The sequence below is a fragment of the Garra rufa genome, chromosome 17 (genome assembly GCF_049309525.1).
Source record: "Garra rufa chromosome 17, GarRuf1.0, whole genome shotgun sequence".
Taxonomy (NCBI): domain Eukaryota; kingdom Metazoa; phylum Chordata; class Actinopteri; order Cypriniformes; family Cyprinidae; genus Garra; species Garra rufa.
In genome coordinates this window covers 25,300,628-25,324,422 of record NC_133377.1, presented here as the reverse complement: position 1 = coordinate 25,324,422, position 23,795 = coordinate 25,300,628, and the positions used below count along the sequence as shown (strand labels likewise).

The 23,795-nt window shown below is 36.4% G+C and overlaps 1 protein-coding gene across 1 annotated transcript in view; it reads right to left on the bottom strand.

The window, feature by feature from the left end:
* Window positions 1-2,770: 2,770 nt before the first annotated feature.
* The window catches only part of sdc3 (syndecan 3), a 39,845-nt gene continuing 18,820 nt past the window's right edge, over window positions 2,771-23,795 (bottom strand). The window contains exons 2-5 of the mRNA XM_073821998.1: window positions 12,201-12,294; window positions 8,970-9,670; window positions 6,235-6,466; window positions 2,771-4,041 (exon numbers count right to left, since the gene is read on the bottom strand). Coding sequence (XP_073678099.1) covers window positions 3,875-4,041; window positions 6,235-6,466; window positions 8,970-9,670; window positions 12,201-12,294 — 1,194 coding nt within the window. The 3' untranslated portion in view covers window positions 2,771-3,874. The remainder of the gene's footprint in view (window positions 4,042-6,234; window positions 6,467-8,969; window positions 9,671-12,200; window positions 12,295-23,795) is intronic.

Genomic DNA, 23,795 nt, shown 5'->3' with positions numbered 1-23,795 from the left:
GGTGCATGTTTGTTGTTGGGAAGTGGGGGGGATTCACAAGGACATGTGAATGTGTTGCTCACAAGATTCGATTGTAGGAGTGGTGGGGGTGAAAGCTGTGAATGATCAAAATATTAAACCTCCAGCACCAACAGTTTATTTTTATTCGTACAAAAAAACGTTAAACAATCATCACGTCTTAATACCTGAATTTCACATATTAATTGTAGGCTTGCAACTATAAGTTTAGCATGTAAGCAATTGATCAACATTATTCAAGTCAATATTCCAATTAGACACTAATGATTGCTGAGGTTTCGTGAGTATTGATTGTTAAAGCCAGTCTCTTAGACACAACTGAAGACAAATCCTAAACTAATAGATAGATTTTTTTTAAATTAAAGTTATTTTGGGTTTCACTTCTTAATTACCATTTATATTTATTTTTGACAATGTAAATGATTACTTGCGATTAATCGCATCCAAAATAAGTTTTTGTTTATATGTGTATAGCGTATATATAAATACACACATGCATGTATATATTTAAGAACAATTTTATGTGTATATATTAAAAGGATTCATATATAGTATAAATATGAATATAAGTACATGTAAATCTTTTCAAAATATACAGTATGTGTGTGTATTTATATATACACATAATAAATATACACAGTATACACACATTATGTAAACAAAAACTTTTATTTTAGATGCAATTAATCACGATTAATCATTTGACATCACTAATAAAAACATTTGCAATTTTCTTTGTTGTTATGAGATCAGTCGCAAATTAATTTTCATCATTTGGTCTATATCTAAATCTCAAGCTTAATGTTTTTCATCGTTTATGTAAAAAAAGGACATAATTATGCAAACATTTACAAATCTTTATTTTACATGTCAACATATAGTGGTGCAATTGCATTGCTGCTATTCTTTAGACATCTACTAGATGGTACTTATTCAGCAGACTAAATATCAAAGAACAGACAACAAAGTAGAAATGTGAATATCGGTAAGAAACAAACAAACAAAAACAAAATCAATCAAACCGATTATCGGTTTGTAACTTTTATTCAGTGTCCGGGAGACTGGCCCGTATATAAATTGAATTAAAGGTGTGCTGTGATGGGTCAGAAATCACTCTAGGTCCTATTTACAAGGCCGAGGCTGTGAGGCTATGTAACATGTTTCGTGTGTTTGTGCAATTGTCAGTGTCACATAGCAATTTAAGTGCAGGGAGAGGAAAATACATCCCCACAACGGAAGAACTACTGGGGAGTGAAACACACTTGCAGATGCATTAAAACAAGCTGATATTCACACATACTCACGCACACTGTCAGGGCATGGTCATACAGAGTACAATATTCAAGCTACAGGTACTGTTGCACAGGTGTGACATTACAATCATAGACAGATGTACGGGTTTCAGGATTTCCCCCACCTGTCTAAAATCTTAAATGTGCTCTAGTACACAAACTCAGTCGAATATGTGAGTGTAGGCTTCTCACATAAAAAAAAAAAATCATCACCATGCATTCCAAACGCATGATTTGTGATGTACCAGGAAGCGTTTATTGAAGTCATGTTTCGACATTATGGCAGCTTTACCCTCAGCGATATGTTTATAAATGGGGTGGGTGTAAGTCTCCATTACAGTGGATATAAAAAAGAAATTTCAGGGACAGAGTGCTGATACTGTGCACAAGCCGTCCCAAATTCGATATAGTACAGATATTTAAAATGATATGTGTTAAGACAAGTTGTCATTTCAGCGTTTGTGCTACAGCTGCGAGTAACACTGACATCACACCACATGACATGTCACATACATTCTGAGCATGTCAACCACAGAGTCTGTTGTTGATAGCTTGTTATTGCTAATTCATGCATTTCTAGTCATTTTGATGTTTTTAATGAATTAAATGTAACGTTATCCCGACATAAACATCAAATAAAACAAGAGAGGATAAAGTAATTAGCTTAGCTATCACTGAAATGACACTATAAAGGAACACTCCACTTTTTTTGGAAATGGGCTCATTCTCCAACTCCCCCCGAGTTAATAAGCTGAGTTTTACCGTTTTGAAATCCATTCAGCCGTTTTCCTGTTCTGGCGATATCACTTTTAGCATAGCTTAGCATAGATCATTGAATCCTATTAGACCAATAGCATCACGTTCAAAAATGACCAACGAGTTTCGATATTTGTCCTATTTAAAACTTGACTCTACATTTTCCGCCGGCCTTACACGATATAACTACAGAAGTGTCAAGTTTTAAATAGGACAAATATCGAAACTCGTTGGTCATTTTTGAACGCGATGCTATTGGTCTAATAGGATTCAATGATCTATGCTAAGCTATGCTAAAAGTGATATCACTAGAACAGGAGAACGGCTGAATGGATTTCAAAACGGTAAAACTCAATTTATTAACTCGGGGGGAGTTGGAGAATGAGCCCATTTCCAAAAAGTGGAGTGTTCCTTTAAAGGCTTTCAGCTTGAATTACTGTTAGATACGCTATTTTTCTCCCAAACCTTATGTTTGCGATAACGTTTCAACCCCCTAAACGCACAAGTTCCTCATCGTCTTGAGCATGACCGTCCATCAGGGTTGTTTATGCGAGTGGAAATGTCTCCGTTTGTGAATGAATGTGGCGGTGAGACTAACATTGTGCTTTTAAAACAAAAACCAAACGGTTGACCGGTGAAAATGCTAATAAACCTGAGCAGTTCTCAGCATTTCTCCGATGGAAAAATTGGATATCGATAGCATATGTATCTGTGTGTTTAATTTGTTTTATTTTCTACAATAGCATGGTTAAAAGCTTGACAAAAATAAAAAGTCGTCGTGTTGATATTTACACCGATAAAACCTTACTGCACAGCTAAATAGATAATATCCTTCACTACGAATATTATGATCACCGTTTTCCTTCCATTCAGAGCTGCTGATATATTATTGATTATTACTAATGATTACTAAAGTCTTTATACAGAGCAGAGGAGAGGCTAGTCCTCTGATTCTATGCATGCGCTCCCTCACAGCAGACCTTCAGTGTTTTTAATGTGCTGTGTACGTGTTTTGGGCTCCCTGCTCCTGCTCGTGCTGACACACGCTCTCACCAGCAGAGGGAGTCGGGCTGAGTGTGTGTGCACCTGTGCATGTGTGTGCGTGGGGTCACAAGGGCACCTTAGACATACAATCGCACACATATGCACTAGAACACACACACACTCGCTCTGCTTGAGCTCTGTTTCTAGCACCAGGGAAATGGAAGGCACCACACAACGTTGGTTCATTGACCTTGGTGACAGAGCATTTCGAGTACGGACTCCAAATTCCTCCTCTAGTTCTGCCTGCAACTCTTATTTCTCCTTCTCGCCCGACTTTCGCAATCCCTCCATGACCCCATCTGTGTTCTTTTCCTCTCCCTAATTTTTTCATGCTGCTTTTTTTTTTGCTCCCATAATATTGTGCAGGAAACACATCTGAAACGCAGTGTCTTTACAAAAAAAAGATTCAGGTCATAATTTCATAGAACAACGATCCTAAACATATCAATAATAACATGTTCTTAAAAAAGTTTTTTTCTTCTCTGTGTACGTGTAGACTCACGCCCCTGCCCTCTCTGGCCCCGCCCTCCACCCCCAAGCCCCACCCATTTTTCCCTACATTGATCTTTTTCAGTTTTTTAGATTTTTTTTTTTTTTTTTGGAAAAGAAAGTTCTGAGTCCGTGGAATGAGAGGCACTCTCATGGGGGAAACGAGGGAAGAAAGGGATCAAAGGAAAAGGGGTGAGATGAAAAGAAAGGAGGAAGGGGGGTCAGATAGAGACGGGACAAGGTTGGAGAGATGGAGGAGGATGAACGCATGGACGTTAGGCGTAGAATTCTTCCTGCTTGTCTGGTTTCTGGTAGGTGACAGTGGCTTGTTTAGGCTCCTCCAATGTGTAGCTGCCTTCGTCTTTCTTTTTCATCCGGTAGACGAGTAACATTACGAGGAATGCTGCGAAGAGCGCTCCGACTACACCTCCGACAATCACCGCTGGAGAAAGAACAAGAGATTTTGATTGCTTACATTTCAAATTCAAATCATCATGAAGGCTTGAACAACAATTATGTTCTCTCCCACCATCCATAAATGTGCAAATGTCTCTGGGTCAGTAAAAAAAAAAACTGTTCAAGATAAAGAAAATCACTTTTTAAATGAATATCTTTTCATCTGGTTTCGAAAAATAATAACGACTATAATATTTTAACTAAATTGATTCAGAGTTTATTTTTTCTAAGAAATAGTAACATATTGCATTTTTTTAATTTAAGTTTAATTCAGAAATTTCAGGCACTGTATGTACCCAGTCAAAAGTTTTTGAACAGTAAGATTTTTAATGCTTTTTAAAAAGTCTTTTTTTTCTATTTGAATATGTTAAAATGTAAATCATTCCTGTGATTTCAAAGCTGAATTTTTAGCATTATTACTCCAGTCACATGATATTTCAGAAATCATTCTTATATTCTGATTTGCTGCTCAACAAAACATTTATTATTGTTATTATGTTGAAAACAGATGAGTAGAATTTGTCAGGCTTCTTTAATGAATAGAAAGTTCAGAAGAACAGCATTTATCTGAAATAGAAATCTTTTGTAGACTGCAGTAATGATGCTGAAAATTTGGCTTTAATCACAGGAATAAATTACATTTTAAAATACATTCAAATAGAAAGCAGTTATTTTAAATAGTAAAAACTTTTCATAATATTTCTGCTTTTGCTGTATTTTGGATCAAATAAATGCAGGCTTGGTGAGAAGAGAATTCTTTATAAAAAAATAAAAAAAATAAAAAAAAAAAAAAAATATATATATATATATACACACACAAAAATGTCATGACACTGACCTATCTAATATAGTCAGAATTTAGGGCAGAATTTAGATGCAATGCCAACAATTGATATCAGTTTCATTGATGTTTTCAACAAAAAGACAGAAACAGAGACAGACAAACAAACACAAAACACATTTAATCAAGGCAGGGAGAGTTTCAAGTCTCTCTAAACTAAAGCTTAACTGCGAGAATGATAAATGCGAAATACAAGCTAAAATCCAACTAATTTTCACGCTATAGCCTGCGACTCCTACATCTTTACCTATGACCAGGAAGTCTGCAAATACAAAGGCAAACAGTCCTCCAATCAGAACGGCTGAGGAGAGAGAGACAGCATATCAGATGACAGAGAGAAACGAGAGGGGAGATGGAGACAGGGAGGCAGCAAAACAAACAGAGGAGAAGGTGAACATGAGCAAGGAAAAAAGACAAAGAGCAGAAGACCGTGTTCTCCACAGAGACCTAGTATAAAGGCTCTCGCTTGTGATCATAAGAGCAAGATGTTGTTAAAGGGATAGTACACCAAAAATAAAGTAAACCAATATAATTTTTGGGGTGAACTGTTCGTTAAACCGTTACTCCAAACAAAATACTCCTACTAATAATATAATTTATAGCTTTTGTGAAATGCCATTTCAAGCATGAAACTTGAACATAATGTCTACATTACTGTTCAAACATTTGGGGTCAGATAATGGAAAAATATATATTTTTTAATAAATTAATACTTTAATAAGCGACATTAAAGACATTTATAATTTAAATAATGATGACCTTTTAAACTTTTCATCACAAAATTCTGAAATATGCATCAAGGTTTAAACAAAAGTGAATAATTCATTGATAAAACAGTGATGATAATAATAATAATAATAATAAAACTTCTTTTTTGAATACCAAATCAGCATATTAGAATGATTTCTGAAGGATCATGAGACACTGAAGACTGGAGTAATGGCTGCTGAAAATTTAGCTTTGCCATTAAAAATATACATTACTTTTTAAATTAATTATAATAATATTTCATAATGTTACTGTATACTTTACGCTTTACTTATTTCGAATCAAATAAATATAGATTTCTTTAAAAAAAAACATACATATAAAAAAATATATCAACCACCATCTTTAGAACAGTAGTTTAAATGTTAAGCTGTGCAATAATGTCAAGTTTTTTTTCGCTGTAGGGTTTTCAGTTCAGTGTTATAAGCAACAGAGAGACAGGCCAAAACATGTACAAAATAAAAAATGAAAGATACATACAAGACAAATTGACAGGTTTCAAGCCAAATAAAGTTGGAGAGACTGAACGGGGTTGTGGAAGTGGTTGTAAATGTGTCAGGCATCGCTCACCTATCAAAACCTCCTTCCTCTCAAGGATGTTCTTCTGTGGAAGTTGAGCGGCTGAGCTTCCAGCAGCATCTACTGTGTTACCAGTCAAATCTGGTTCTCCTGCCACGCCAGGCGCCCCTTTGCCTCTCCCGACATCGTTGCCTTGACGACCTTCATTCTCCCGGATTTCAAAATCACCACTTGGACCTGGTCCTGCAACTTCATTATTTACAGTTTCATCTGTTGTTTGTGCCTAAAAGAGGAATAAAAAAAGAAAAGAAAAGTGATAAGCTTTCACAATTGCACAACAGATCACATGGAGCTGAAAAGAAGCTGAGGAAATCTGCTGACTGACTTTTTCTGTAGAAGTTCTTAGTTTTAATGTATTATAAACTTAGTTTGTGAGAGTAGAATCAGCAAAGATGTCTAAATCATCTGATCAAAATGTGGTTTTGATGCAATATGCACATACTAAACGAATGGAATTAATTCACATTTCTATAAACAAAAAAATTCCACTCATTCCATGTTCTTTTTTCGTCTGAAATGTCTTTCTGGGGTGACTGCATTTGATCCCAAAGGGAATAAGAGCTTATTTACAGAGCAAATCATTCACGTCAAAAGCAATAATGGAATTAGGGATGCATATTACATTAGTACCATAGCAGTTATTGCCCACTATGAGATATTTTGTTAACACTTTACAATAAGGTTCATTAGTTAACATGAACTAAGAATGAACAATACTTCTAGAGCATTTTTTAATCTTAGTATGTTAATTTCAGCATTTACTAATGCATTAATAAAATCAAAAGTTGTTCGTTAACATTAGTTAATGTACTCTGAAATAACATGAACAAACAATGAACAACTGTATTTTTATTACAAAACTAAGAGTAATAAATACTGTAATAAATGTATTGTCCATTGTTTGTTCATGTTAGTTAATACATGAACTAATGTTAACAAATGACACCTTATTGTAAAGTGTTACCGATATTTTGAAAAATGTCCTCATAACTTTTTAACAATGGATATTTGACTGCACATTTCCACTATTTTAACATTTAGACTGTCTTTGCCAACATGTAATGCTTACTTAATCTTTAAAACACTAAGAATTTAATAATACTGTAGTACTCAAATACACTTATAAATAAATGTAATCTTTTGCAAGTCTCAAATTAAATATCCATTTTTTTAAACTGTTTGTACATTAAACATCGTGCTGCCTAAATTCACTTGAAGCATTTAATGATTTAATTTTTTTTAGTGCTTTATGTTTAATTTAAGATTAGATCATTCTTAAATTAACTAGGATAATTTTCATGTACACTACCAGTGCAAAAGTTTTTGAACAGTAAGATTTGTAATGCTTTTTTAAAGAAGTCTCTTCTGCTCACCAAGGCTGCATTTATTTAATCCAAAGTACTGCAAAAACAGTTCAAGTTTGAAATATTTTTACTATTTAAAATAATGTTTTCTAATTGAATATTTTTAAAATGTAATTTATTCCTGGGATTTCAAAGCTGAATCTTTTGCATTGTTACTCCAGTCACACAACACTTCAGAAATCATTTTAATATTCTGATTTGCTGCTCAAAAAACATTACTATTGTTGAAAACAGCCAAGTATATTTTTTCAGGTTTCTTTGATAAATAGAAAGTTCAGAAGAAAAAAATGTATCTGAAATAGGAATCTTTTGTAACATTATAAATGTCTTTATCATCACTTTTGATGAATTTAAAGCACTCTTGCTAAATAATAATAAATGTTTCTAGAACAGCAAATCAGAATATTAGAATGATTTCTGAAGGATGTCACACTGAAGATAAAATTTAGCTATCACAGGAATACATTTCATTTTTAAAAGTATTCACATAAAAAATACAGTTATTATAAATAGTAAAAATACTTCAAAATCATACTGTTTTTGCTGTACTTTGGAACAAATAAATGCAGGTTTGGTGAAAAGAAGAGACTTCTTTAAAAAGAAAAAGAAGAAACAACAATAAAAATCTGACTGTTTTGACTGGTAGTGTATACCATTTATTAAAAATAATTACTTGCTCTATATTGGCCAGAATTTTAATATTACATCTCTAGAAATATTTTTTTATTTGTTAGTTTATTTTATGTATGTAATAATTTATCTATTTATTTAAGACATATAAACAATACACATTTTTAATATCTGACAAAATATGAATTTAAAAAATGTTTAATAGCTTCCATTTATTAAAAATAATTACTGGCTTAATTCTTGGAACATTATTTATATTTATAGTTTATTTTACGTATGTATTTATTCATTTAAGACATATAGAAAAAAGTAACATCTGGTCTTTTTTAAAATGATTGTCAGCATATCTGTAGTGGCCAGAATTTCGCTTCATCCTTACATGTAATATTTTTTTTATTATTATTCATCTAACCACCTTATTCTTCAATGCGGAAATAAACCTATGGGTGAGTCTTCCACTTCATTAAACCGCAATATGAAAAAAACAAGAAGAATATCACCATGCAGTAAATGGTAAAACAGTTTGCACTACAAACCATAATTAATGGTTTGTGTTCATAATTAAGATAATACATTACAATATGGAAAGACACCATTTTCCAATATCAAGCAGCAAAACAAGCTGTTTTGTACAGCTAAAAATAGCCAAACGCAGATGAGACCGGAAGCCAGACTTATAAAATGAACAAATGGCTGCGAGAAAAATGAGGTGGATACTGTGGACTAACTAACCTGTGTTGTGGTCACCACTGAACGAGTGCTGCTCTCAGTTGGGGCGGCTCTACTCGGGGTAGTGTGTGGTTTCCGGGGACGCACGGGGGCAATGCTCGGAGTAGTCGGGGCAGGACGTGGCCTGGTTGGCTTAGCAGTGGTGGACGCGACAGTGGTTGGGACGACTTCAGTGGTTGTGATGTCCTCTGTTGTCGTCTCTGCTGTGCTGGATGCTTCTAATATGGTTTCTGTTGTAATATACAGATCCTCCTCTTCTTCTGTGGTGGCGATGTCCTCCGGTTCACTAGTGCCCACTGTGGTCTCATCCAGAGTGGTGGACGAGTCCACGAACACTATTGGAACATCAGTCAGCCGAGGGGCAACCGTAGCTTTCGACCTCTCTTGCTCCTGCTCTCCGTCTTGCACTTTAACAACAGTTATCTCAGATTCTTGTTCTTTATCCTGTTCCTTCGACCGCCTGATTTCCTCCTCCTCAAGCTCCTCCCACTTTTTCTCAATCTCCATTTCCAATTTGCTGTCTATGTGTACATCTTGTCCCAAGCCGCTCTCGCGGTCTACCTCAGGTGGAGGTGGGCTACTCGGCTCTGCGGCGGGGGAGGCCGAAGGGGCGGGGCCAGTGGCCTGTGTGGTAGAAAGTGGGAGGGGCTCTTCTGTAGTGACAGCCACACTTGCTGCAGTTGGTCTGACGTCCATATCTGGAACTGGAGGCATAGAGACACACGGTGAGACAGGGTGAAGGAGATCAATACTCACAGCCATTTTCGACCGTGTTAATGTGCCACATGATACCTAGCAAAAGCGTCTGCAAGGCTTCAAAGCAACCTTTAGATTGGTCAGCCCAGGAATGTGAACATCCCCATGGCAACACATGAATAAAATATCAATAACCTTGGTAAGAAATACACATGCACACACACCAGAAACAAAGAACAAAGCAAGCGCCACTGCAACACACAAACTCTCATAAAGCACACACACATAGACGATGGCTCTTGAACTACAGTTATTCTTGATGTTTATTAAAGTTAACTGATTTTAACAGATTTTTCTTTTTATTCAATGAAGGCCACATTGATAAGGTCTTAGAAACTTTACCTTTTTTTCCCCTGCTGTATGTTTCAAATGCTTTATGGATAGATTCATTTGTTTATCCTTGATCGTGATGTTTAATCTAACATTATGAAAAGCTTTTATAACAATAAATATATTTTAAAACTATGATAATCTAATCAGACTAAAATGTTTCATTTAAACAAACTAAGTTTTCATGTATATAAATCAATTTTTACACAAATTATTATTACAATTTGTGATGTTTATGTATCCTATCCTATGAGGTTTGTTTTTCGAGTACATTATTTAGGGGGGGGGGGGGGGGGTTAATATATGTTGTGTAATTAATCTGATGCAGTCATTTACATTAACACTACTAGTCAAAAGACTTTTTAATGTTTTTTAAAAAGTCTTTTCTGCTTACCAAGCCTGCTTTTCTGGATCCAAAATACAGCAAAAACAGTAATACTGTGAAATATTTTTACTAATTTTTACTTTCTATTTTTCCATTTTCAGCATCATTACTCCAGTCTTCAGTGTCACGTGATCCTTCAGAAATCATTCTAATATGCTGATATGGTTCTCAAGAAACATTTCTTATTATCAATATTGTCCAGTTTAATATTTTTGTAGGGAACTAAATATTCTTTGATGAAAAGAAAGTTTCATCATTGATGAAAAACATTTATTTTAAATCATAATCTTTTGTAATCTTTTTTGGGAAAGAAATGATAGAAATGAATACTTTTATTTAGCAAGGACACTTGATCTAAAGTGATGACAAAGACATTTATAGTGTTACAAAAGATTTCTATTTCAGATAAATGCTGTTCTTCTGAACTTTCGATTCAAAGAAACCTGAAAAAATTCTGAAAAGTTGTTTTCAACATAATAAAGGTTTTTTGAGCAGCAAATCAGAATGATTTCTGAAGGATCATGTGACTGATGCTAAAAATTCAGCTTTGAAATCACAGGAATAAATGACATTTTAAAATATATTTAAATGGAAAACAGTTTAATAGCAAAAATATTTTAAAATTGTACTTTCATTTTTGCTGTACTTTGGATCAAATAAATGCAGGCTTGGTGAGCAGAAGAGACTTCTTTGAAAAACATTACAAATCTTACTGTTCAAAAACTTTTGACTTGTAGTGTACATATTTGTTATATTTGCAATTTAGCTCTTTCCAAAATTTCATTATTTGTTTTCTTTATTGTTTAGGTGGAGGTTTTAACAAGACTTTTGGGTTCTTTTTTTCTGCCTCTCTCTGCACAGTAAATGAATTGTATTTTTTAAATGTAAAAGCACATTTAATTGTAATTAAATGTAAAAATGTATATGTTTTCTATTTGTGCACAAGCAATTTTGCCACTGAAAGGTCATTAGTGTAAAGGAAAACATTGGATTGCAAAAACTACTACAAAAAGACTATTAAATATTATTTAAAAGTCTACATTTACAAAAGGGGTAGCTATGAAAATGAGCTGTTTATTCCCCGTTTATGTTGTCGTGTCCACCTCAGAATTGCCGTGATGGAAAAGACACTGGGGTGGAAATTCAACTAAATGAATTTCAACAAAATCACAGAAGTCTCTTGTGAGGTATTTACGTCCCCTGTTCAATAACGTTAGCGGTCAAATTAAATAATGTGTGAACAGTGTTTGTGAAGAGTTTATTTTCTAAACGACCACAGGGCCGAAACAGCTCTGAAGAAACACCCAAGCACTAGCGGATATTGTCCATCCACACCCAGATTCCTGCTGATTAAGTGATCTTATTTACAGTAATCTGATTACTGAGGATCAGATGATCACTCACAAAGACACACAGACATGCAAATACATTAAGAAGCGCTCTTTATTTACAAGAAGAGAAGGGTGTATTTTACTGTCAGTCTGTGGGCTTCAGTTAGCGGAGGCTAAAATAAATGTATGAAGTTGTGGGAGGAATGTGAGGCAGAGGGGCTGAGAGAGAGAAAGCAAAGTGAGAGAGAGCAAGAGATGAAGAGGGGGATAAGGCGTCGAGTTGTGAGAATTATACCAGCTGGTGAGGGGATTGGAAGCCCGGGCTGGACTTTAAAACAAGGCAGCTGTGACCTCTTAATGAGTGATTCACACTCGCACGTCACAAACACACTAAAGTGACACATACACAAGCACATCGCATATCAAACTCACAGCCAGAGCCGGATCCAGAGAACAAGTCCTCGTCGTCGTAAAATCCATCTCCAGAGCTCTCATCATCGCTTGGTCGAGACACGCGACGCTGTGCCTGAAAACGAAAAGAAAACATTTGTGACGTCAACCTGTGCAAATCTACGAAGTGGAATGATTCAACAATGCATTATTTCAAAACCAATATCAGATTCACAGTGTGTGCGTGTTCATGTAAGTGTGAAGGGGTCTAGCGTGGGGAGCCATTTCATCGAGAGGCCCGTTGCTAGGGGCAACACTTGCCTTTAACCCAATTTCTTAAATGGGGATGAAAATTCAGCAGAAAAAGAGCACTCGCCTGTCCTCAAACCCAACGTGTCACATAAATGAGAAAGCTGTGGTCATCAAATACGCAAAACTCGTGTAAATGAATTAGCAGTCCACATCAAACATAAAAGTTTCAAAGGCTGCTTCTGGGAACAAATGTCCTTTAGAAATATTGAATGCAAGTATAGTCAGCAGCCGACGTGTTCGGAGCGACGCTTTCAAAAACATTACGTAACACCTAAACATTGGTGTAAAAGCACTTCTGCCCCCCTTCTTCTGTATCATTCTTCACTCTTGTGGTCGCTTTCCTTCCCCCCGCTCTCATGATTGGTTGGTCTCGATCTCAGCAACACCCCATAAATACTCAGACCCATAAACCAACCCCGTGCCCTCCTCGTGATCCCCCATAAACACACACTGGCCCCAAAATGGTGTCAGTCATCAGCATGCACTTAAGCTTAAAAGCATCATATACAAACAGACGCGCTATTATAACTGTGTCAGTTCTGTATCTGGTCTAATTACAGATTACACACATAATGTCTATTTATGTGCCTTCATGTTTTGCACTGTAAGCATGTGTCATTCACTAATGCCCTAAACATCAATATTTAAACTGCCGGTCAAAAGTTTGGGATCAATAAGATTTTTAATGCATTTTAAATACAGTTCTAATGGTCATCAAGGCTGTGTTTAGTTGAAAATCTGTGAAATATTATTACGATGTAAAGAAATGTTCTTCTATAATCAAATTTATTTCTGTGATCCAAGCTTCACAAAATTATTCAGCCTCATTCTTCAGGTGTCACATGATCCTTCAGAAATCCTTCTAATATTTTTTTGGAACCTGTGATACTTTTTTAGGATTCTTTGATGAATATAAAGTTAAAAAGCATTTATTTAAAATAGAAATCTTTTCTAATAATATTTACACTGCTGTTCAAAATTGTGGGGTCAGTACATTTTTGTTCTTTCTTATTTTGAAAGAAATTACTTTCTTCAGCAAGGATGTGTTAAATTGTGATAGCAAAGACTATAGCAAAGATATTGTTAGAAAAAAAATTGTATTTTTAATTAATGTTGTTTTATTTGAACTTTTCATTAAAGAATCCTGAAAAAAGTATTACAGGTTCCAAAAAAATATTTGGTAGCACAGCTGTTGCCAATATTGATAATTCTAATAATAAATCAGAATATTATATTGTTTTTTTCTGTATTTTTGATCAAATAAATGCAGTCTTGATGAGCGTTAAAGACTTCTTAAAAAAAAAAAACGTAAGTCTTATTGATCCCAAACATTTGAGCAGCAGTATATACTTTCTTTAAACTGGATTAAGAATTTTTTTGCAAGTTTTACATACCATTTTCAGAGCTCTTTCATGTATTTAATCATTTTCATTTATATGCACTTTAAGGGTATTACAATACACTGGTATAGAGAGTTTTAACGACGCCTCATTCATCGGCCATACTGGAGGCCACGGATACCACAGAACCGAACAAAACTTGCATATTTTACTGATTTTTGCTGCTGAAAATGGTCAATTATTGTAATGTTTTGGGCTGCACTAATTGGTCAGACCAGGAAAAATATTTGGAGTACTATATAGACTGCCAAAAGTTATAACGAATAAAGGAGAGGAGTGCAAAACACTGAGGAACAAAAGACGTTTGTGGTTGGCCAAACTAAACCAGGATTTCCAGGGCAAGACACTTGACAACATTCATGTTTGTTCTTATAATTTCCAGTCAGGTAGGTGAAATATGCTGCAAAAAATTTGAAAAAGTTGTAATCATTTTTTTACAGCATTCTAATATTTTTAATATATTTTGTCATTTATTCCTGTGATGGCAAAGCTACATTTTCGGCATCATTACTCCAGTCTTCAGTGTCACAAGATCCTTCAGAAATCATTCTAATATACTGATTTGGTGCCCAAGAAACATTTCTTATTACAAACTAAAGATTCTTTGATGAAAAGAAAGTTAAAAAACAGCATCTATTTAAAATCATAATCTTTTTAAACATTAAACATGTCTCTACAGTCGCTTTTGATTATTTTATTGTGTCTTTTCTGAATTAAAGTATTACTTTCTTAAAAATATGTAAATATATTAACAAATGAAACCATTTTTAAAGCAAACAAATTGAAATGCATCTCTGTCTTAATGCTCACATATTCAAATATAGTCGTGAGACAAAGGAGGATTTAATAGCCTGATGAAAAAGGACATTTAAATCACCAAAATATTCATGATGCTTAATGTTATATTGCCAGCAGAATCTTTGAGACTATTGTGACTATATCAGCCCTCTCTAGTGCCAAGCACATCCTACCATTCTGAAGCAATTCCAGTTACTATTCTAGCCATTTTATCAGCTAAACCGGTCCTAAATAGTGCTATGGATTTGTGCTGATCTTTTTTTAAGCACAAAGTGCATGTGAACACCAGGGAATCAGATCCCGCTGTGCCTCAATCTGAACTGCTATTAACCACAGGCCATTCAGCAAATGCAATCAAGTCTAATGCGATTTCCTCTCCAACCTGTACAACGCTCAGAAATACATGCTGCAGATGCGCCGGATCTCCTTTCCAAATCACATGTGTCTCTGTGAAACCTGGTGCTCAAGATGCAAGACTAAGCCAGCATGCATTTTTGGATAGATTGTGTGTTTGTGGATGTCTGTGTATCCTCCCCTGTAATGGTGGGGTTGGTTTGTGGTGTAATTTGGTCTACGATATGATTAAGGGGTGGAATTGGCTCGCACAGCAAGGCTTCTTTCACAAACAGTTTGCGTGTGTGGGTGTGTGTGTGTGCGTAGAGATAGAGAGGGGGTGTGGGTAAAAGCTTTTTAGAGTCAAATGTAAATATAACATCCATCCGTCTGGCAGTGCATAATGACAAAAAAATCCTGTAGGACTGCAACGATTATGAATAATCAGTTTGCTTTGATGTTGTAATCATGATTTTTAATTTTGATGAATAGAATTTGCATTAGAATTCTTATTTTGTCTGATGAAATGGGTAATTGTGGCTGTCGTAAACACAATTTTGATTATTTATTTGTGCAACTGTGAAGCCACAATGCATAGAAGTTTATATATAGTGTTCTCTTTCTCTGCCAAATTTAATGCTGTTCTATATTGGCTTCTTTCCAGAGGAACAGCTGTGAGGATGACTTGAGATAGAGAGAGTGTGTGAAAGAGAGAGAGATCACAGTCTAAGTAAAGTTAAGAGGTGAGTTGGTCACTAGGTGATGACCTCATTGTAAGTTAAACACAAATATCTGAATGCACACCTACACATGGCATTTAAATACAAATAGAAATACAAAAAAGCATAGCACAGCACCTCCACCTATCTGAAAAAACCTATCTGACCTTTAAGTTTAAACTTTGTCTCTTGAAATGCATGTTATATACGTGTATGAAGTGGACAGCTGTTTCTGTGGGACAATCCTTAATCCAACCAGCAAGTGATCCCATAATCCCACGGGATTAGGACCATGTCGGATGCCCATATGGGTAAGACGCCGTGTGTGTCAGTATAAGAGCTCGTCTACAGCACACAAGTATTCAGCATTTATGATCTGGTGACAAAACCCAACCGTGGTTTAATCAACGAGGCCGGGCACGAACGATAACCAAATTTATTATACGTTTTACAAAAGTAAATACTAAAGTTAAAAACAACAATAATCATCTTTACTTCAGTAATGTGACATATTTGAGAGTAGAAAAAGATATTAAATGAGAAACAATTGTAGAGTGCAGCTAGAATTTACCCTTCTGGAATTACTGGTTTGTTAAAAGAGACAGGTGTTTGAAGGGGAGGGGTTGAATAATATATATAAAGTTATAAAAAATAGTAAGTAAAACATTTGAAATTTAAAGGGATAAATTCTGTCACCCTCATGTCTTTTCAAACCTGACCTTTGTTCATCTTTGAAACACAAATGAAGATATTTTTGATTAAATCTGAGAGCTTTCTTTCACGTTCAAGGCCCAGAAAGTTAGTAAGGATATTGTTAAAATAGTCCATGTGACATCAGTGGTTTAACCAGAATTTTACGAAGCTGCAAGAATACTTTTTTGTGAGCAAACAAAAAAAACACTATTCAACAATTTCAATGAAAATTGCAAACACTGCTTGTAAACAAGACACTGCGCATCCGGGTTCTACATCAGAATGCTGGCTCCTGGTATTCTTGTGAACGTGTGACGAAGACTTAGCCTGGAAAAATCCAGACCCTAATCTATTAAGATTATGGGTCTGGGATCAAGCAATGAAAACTGCCTAACTCGAGGGGCGGCACCAAGCGTGCATTTGAAACTCTAACTGCATGCAATTGGATAACGCCACGACCAATCACAACAATACATGCTTAGCTACCAGCAGAGCTAAATGATGTTTCATTAACAAAGTTCGGAAGAAGCGCATCAGATGCTTAGCGTAAACATCACAAGTCAATCAGCGCCATAGGTTTAAATACAGATGACTCACCTCAGTTCACTCGATGGTTTATCAGTAAACCTCCACCACCCCATCTCATCACTCCGAGTTCTCGCTACTCCTATTGGGGGGTAACGTACTCTGGGTTCGGGCCACTCCCGAGCTCGGAGCCCTTCACCGGACAGCACGCCAAACATGCACTACTATTCTCCGGCTAATTATATGTAAGCGTGAACTCGTGAACTGATAGATTAAACTCTTGCCGTATCCAGTCGGCAAAACAGCAAAAACATCCTTCTTGCAACGGAACGATTCGAGTTTTCGGTTTTCTGTTCCTCTTTTATATGGAAAGCCAAGTCTAACTCGTTCATTGTAGTGGCCAAAGCCGTTTCAAACAACTTGTTGTTCATCTGTAGCAACAGCGATCTTTCAAAGTTTACTATATGATTCGGACGTCGCAGTGCTGTCATCATCAGCTTAGCTCGCCTCTGGCCCGCCTACATCAGATACACCGATTTGATTGCTTCCCACAATTGCTTACGTATTGCAGTAACCTGCATCATTGCTCGATGCCAGAGTGTCTTGCAGAGACAATTCAAATTGTGCTCTCGCGACACCTCTGGATTTCCAGGGTAACGAAGACTAACACGGAAGAGAAGAAATTGTTAAATAAAGTTGTTATTTTTTTTCTTTGTGCACAAAAAGTATTCACGTAGCTTCATAACATTATGGTTGAACCACTGTTGTCACATGGACTATTTTAACGATGTCCTTACTAACTTTCTAAGCATTGAATGTTGTAGTTGCATTGTTGTCTATGCAGGGTCAGAAAGCTCTTACATTTCATCAAAAATATATTAATTTGTGTTTCAAAGATGAACAAAGGTCATATGGGTTTGAAACGACATGAGGGTTAGTAATTAACGCCAGAATTTTTGGGTGAACTATCGCTTTAAGGTAATAAATATTGTTAAAAATACTTTATGAGTTGAATAAACATGCTTTCCATTGATGTAGGATTTGTTAGGATAGGACTATATTTGGCTGAGATACAACCATATGAATATCTGGAATCTGAGGGTGCAAAACAAATGAAATATTGAGAAAATAGCTTTAAAGCTGTCCAAATGATGTTCTAGCAATGCATATATTACTAAGCAAAAATTAAGTTTTGATATAGTAACGGTTGGAAATTTACAAAATATCTTCAAGGAACAAGTTATTTACGTAAAATCCTAATGATTTTTGGCTTAAAAGAAAAATGGATAATTAAGACCCATACAATGTATTGTTGGCTAGTGCTACAAATATACCTGTGCTACTTATGATTGGTTTTGTGGTCCAGCATCACAAATTTGGAAAAAAAATGTAAAACTGTTTGTTTACAATAAAAATCTACATAAAAGTATATAAAAAGAGACATTTTCACTAAAAATTCTGTGTTAGAAGAGAAATCTGAACTTCCTAATAAACAATTTGCTAGATTGGATGAGCAGTTAAGGCAGTTTTGGCTTGGGTTTTCCAAGCGTGATATGTCTGGAAAGCTTTCTGCTGAGAAGTTGCCATGGAAACACTTTCATGGTATATTATCCGAGTCATGACCGCTCTTCCCACACGACAGCCAGCCTACAACACCCGGAATCACTGCCGTCTGGGATAACAGGGTAAATCAGGGATAACTCACGACTGCATGTGTGTAACATAACCACTGTCACATGGACTCGTAATAAACTCAGAAGTGCAGATCAAGTGATTCGAGTATGGAGTGTTTGTGGAGTTTAAAGGATGGTATTGTGCGTCTATTTGTATGTCCGTGAGTGTCTGGGTGAATGAACTCTTTCTCCTCGCGAGCAGATGGGGCTTCCTGTGGATCATAACTTCTCTTGTGTTTCTAAGAAACTTTTCAAAGGAGCTAAAAAATGCAGCCAGGGGCTAGGGAATGGCTTGCCTTTGTGAGTATGTGGGTGTGCATGTAAGGGCGAGTGTGTGTGGCCCGTCTTTGTGATTATGAACAGTCCACCCCCTTTCCCAGAATCCCCTGCTGTTCTCAGTGTGTGTGTGTTTGAACTTCTGTATGTGCCCGGAGATCCTCATTTCCCATATCTTAGGGGACAATCTCAATTTTGCTGTGCAAATAAAAAGGAGGAGAAGGTACATAGAACCGAGGGAATAAGAGCAATGGCAGGCTTTCTAGAATAGCAGTAGCCGAAAGTGCAATAGGAGCAATTCTAGACTATTATGGAGAGTTGTTGCTCAGTAACAGCATACCTGACTGGAGTACAGAAGTGGATGAGAAACACTGTGGAAATTTGGTCCAGTGTCAAGTATTTAATAGCATCTACCGCCACTACAGAATCACACCGACCAATGAAGGAGTACGCATTTTATGTAATGAGATCATTATTTAGGACACAATATCGTATTGTTTTCTTTTTTCCAAACTTTATGTCTGGCTAGGATCAGTTAAAGGGATAGTTCACCCAAAAATGAAAATTACCCCATGATTTATTTACCCTCAAGCCATCCTGTGTATTTGACTTTCTTCTTTCAGACAAATACAATCAGAGTTAATAAAGTTATTAAAAAATGCCCTGGCTCTTCCAAGCTTTATAATGGCAGTGAATGGTAGTTAAGATTTTGAAGTCCAATATAGTGCATCTATCCATCAAAAAAAATGCGGCTCTGGGGGGTTAATAAAGGCCTTCTGAAGTGAAACAATGCATTTTTGTTCCGCTAACTGTTGTACACACGTTTACAAGAGAATAGGGACTGGTTTTAGACTGGTTTTCCTTTGCTGTAAACAAAACTTGGTTCTCGGGAAACTAGCTTATTTTTACTGGAGCTTATGCTATGTCCTACATCCTACACTCTACGCCAGGGTTCCTCAAATCTTACCCTGGAGGTCCAATGCGCTGCAGAGTTTAGCTCCAACCCTGATGAAACTCACCTACCTGTGATTCTCTAATGATCCTGAAGACCTTGATTAGCATTCTCAGGTGTGTTTGATTAGGGTTAGAGCTAAACTCTGCAGTGCATTGGACCTCCAGGGTAAGATTTGAGGATCCCTGCTCTACGCCATTCGCTGAAATGTGCGTACGACAATTAACGGAAGCTAGAGATTATGGTTTAGACAGTTTTAAATATGGATATTTTTCTTACACAAACACATTGATTCACTTCAGAAGGCTTTTATTAACCCCCCAGAGCAATGTGGAGCACTTTTTATGATGGATGGATGCACTTTATTGGACTTCAAAATCTCAACAGCCATTCACTGCCATTATAAAGCTTGGAAGAACCAGGACATTTTTAAATATAACTCAGATTGTACTCATCTGAAAGAACAAAGTCATATACACCTAGGATGGCTTGAGAGTAAGTTGTTTCGTTCTCAAAGGTAAACATTCAAACACACAGTCAAACAAGTAAGCAATTGATATGGTCACACACTGCATTGTATTTTCTATGTGTACAGGTGTGTACAGGGTTGGCAGGCATTTTCTCATGTCCTCTGTCTACAAATGTATAGATGAAGTGAAACAGATGAATGTACCATTCAAAAGTTTGGGGTCTGTAACATTTCAAACAAAAAATGCTTTTTTACCTTTCTTTTACCATTTATCAAAATGAATGCAGCCTTTGTGAGCATAAGAAAAAATCTTACCAATCCCAACATTTTATACACACATGATATACAATGATTTCGCAATGTGGAAAAAGGAAGAAAAAAAAAAGTGGATGTCATTCAAATCCAGTTGTTACACCGCCAAAGATTATGTTACATGTCATTTAGTGACATACAGTACAGTAATTGCAGGGACTATCCTGCGCAAGTAACTTGAGGTTACAAGTCTTACTTAAGGTCACAGTAATGACAGGGCATCTGCCTGACGCTCCATTTGGGAGCTTTGGGTTGCCAGCCCACATCATTAACCTCTACTCAGCCATCATGTGATGTGCGCGTCTGTGCATGTACATTATAAATGAAAGTCACATTTGCCTCAGAATGAGTCTCATCTGACTGGAATTCATCTCAGGGTTATCATCGGCCATTAAAAACATCAGGTTAAGACAGGAATGCAGTTACCAGTCACACACTCCTTCCTTTTCCACACCAAAAGATAAAAGTGGAGTGGGTGGAATGGGTGTAGTCAAAGGAGTGCAAATATACAGCGAATGCGATCATGAAAGCAGTGGACTGGTTTTTCTCAACGTTATCTCATTTTCCACATACAGGCCTCCAGACTAAATGGCCCCTGAAACAAAACATTCAAATACCATTTATCGCAACAAAACTGTTGTATATATATGTCGGTAATTAACGAGCCTCACAATACTAAAGAGAAAACACTAATGGCCCGTTCACACCAAGAATGATGACTATAGTGTTAACGACAAAGATATAGTTTTAAAAATCATTTTAAAAGAACTGCAGAGCACACCACAACCATAATGATAATGGTACAGATGAATGATATCACTGAAATCGCTTTCAGAATGATTTTTCCAGCTGAAGAACAAAAAACTTTTTAAAGTTTAAGCAAGCCTTAACAGCTGGAATCTCTTTTTAATCAGACTTGACAGAAAATGCCTTGGTTCAGTGGGTGAGTCAAACTAAAAATTTAAATGATTCATTAAAGGATTAGTTCACTCATGAATAAAAATGTCCTGATATTTAGTCATAAACAGCCTGATGATAAAGTCTTTCTTTCTTGAGTTGAAAAGAAATTAAGGTTTTTGAGGAAAACATTTCAGGATTTTTCTCCATATAGTGGACTTCAATGGGGATCAACGGGTTAAAGATCCAAATCGCAGATTCAGTGCAGCTTCAAAGGGCTCTACACAATACCAGCTGAGGACGCCCATTCACACCAAGAATGATAACGAGAACTCTAAAGATAACATTCTAAAAATCGTTTCAAGTTTAAGAGAATAGCAGAGTTCACACCATAACTATAACGATACAGGGGAACGATATCACTGGGATCACTTTCAGAATGATTTTTTTTTTTACAGCTGATGAATGATAAAACATTGACAGCTAATCAGACTTCATTCAAATTTAAAAGGGCTTGTGCATTTGAAATAGTAGGTGACATTGCAGAGAAGCAAACATTTGCACAGCAAACAGAGTAACATAAAACATAAAATCACCTCAGCGCTAGTTTGGACAACATTGTCTTGCCTCCTTTGAAGGTGCAGTAGAAAAGAGTCTGTATTGTTTTTATTCCACTACATTGACTATGTTAGAGATCAGAGAGTTTACCCTAGATTCACTGTTTAGATCCACTCAGAACGCGTGCTGAGGACATCTAATGGTTAAAGTTGTGTAAATGCAACAAAAACAGACAGTTATCGTTCACTGGTGTGGACACAAATACAGTTATCGTTATTGGTGTGAACGGGCCTTAAGGGTCTTATCTAGCAATACGATTGGTAATTTTCTGACAACATATAAATGTATATACTTTTTAACCACAAAAGCTTGTCTTGCACTAGCTTTGCGATGCATTTCTGCGACTTCAAAAAAATAAGTAATCAGTTGGAAAAGTTGCACGTGGTTAGTTCTTCGCTTGTATACTCTGGTTCAAAAAGGTAGGGTAAGGCGAAAAACTCCTTCTCATTTTCTCCTCCAATTTCAAAATCGTCCGATGTCGTTGTTTTACCTTTTTTATAAAGGGAGTTTAAGGGCGTGTTCACACTTGTCATGTTTGGTTTGATTAAAACAAACTCTGGTGTGATTTCTCTGTTAGTGCGGTTCATTTGAGTAAGTGTGAACGCTGCCATCCGAACTCTTGTGCACACCAAACAAGAGGACCAACAACGCTAAAAAGATGGGTCTCAGTGCACTTCCAAACGAACTCTGGTGCAGTTCGAATGAAATATGAATGCAACACAGACTAAACATTTCTAAACTAACCAAAACAGATGTGAGCAAGATGTGACGCTATGCCACATGATTTCTCGAAGGGAACAAGCGGTGTATCCAAAACAAAATGACCAGAGGTCAAACGTGGAGCAACGAGGATGTAAAGGACCTTTTATGAGCTCTTTGCGAGTTTGCAGGTGGTAAAAATATAAGCATAAACATGCAACAAGCGCACTTAGTCCAGCAGACGGCATTAGGTGTATTTGATTTGAAGCAGTGCCGAGCAGACGAATCAGTGAATGGGTACTTTGGTGTCATACACCCGCAGCGCCCCTTTAAGTCGAACGCACCTTTTCCTTTTGTTTGTACTGTTCGGTGAGTTCCGTCACGAAATATACGTCACTCAATCTGACCACTCAGGTTGTGAACGTATCACTATGCCTTTAGGTTCGGCATCTTTAGGTTTGCTGTCAAAAATGCCAGTGTGAACGCTAAGCGGACCAGGACCAAATGTATCATTAATTTTCCTTTTTGTTCCAGACCAAATGAACCAAACAAACCGAACTACAAGTGTGAACACACCCGGACTTTCTTTGCACGTTTACTTTGAAAACACTGCCTACATCAAGCGTGACCTTTTGGATGACATGGGGGTGAGAAAATTATCAGGAAATTTTCATTCTGGAGTGAACCTGGCTCATAAAAATCATCTGCTCATGATTTGGACATCACATAAAACTTCTCTCCATACGAACCTGACTCACCCAAAACCATGTTTTCTAGTTCTAATCGATTTTAAGCAACAATTTTAGCCGCAGTCTGGAGCTCTGCTGTAGTGACGTCTCTCTCTCTCTCTCTGTAATCTGTTGACTAGGTTGTGTCGACTATTCCGCTCTGTGTACCATCCCACAAAGCTCTTTAGTGACTGTGTTTAACTCTCTCTCCTTCTCAGTCTGTGTGTCAGTTT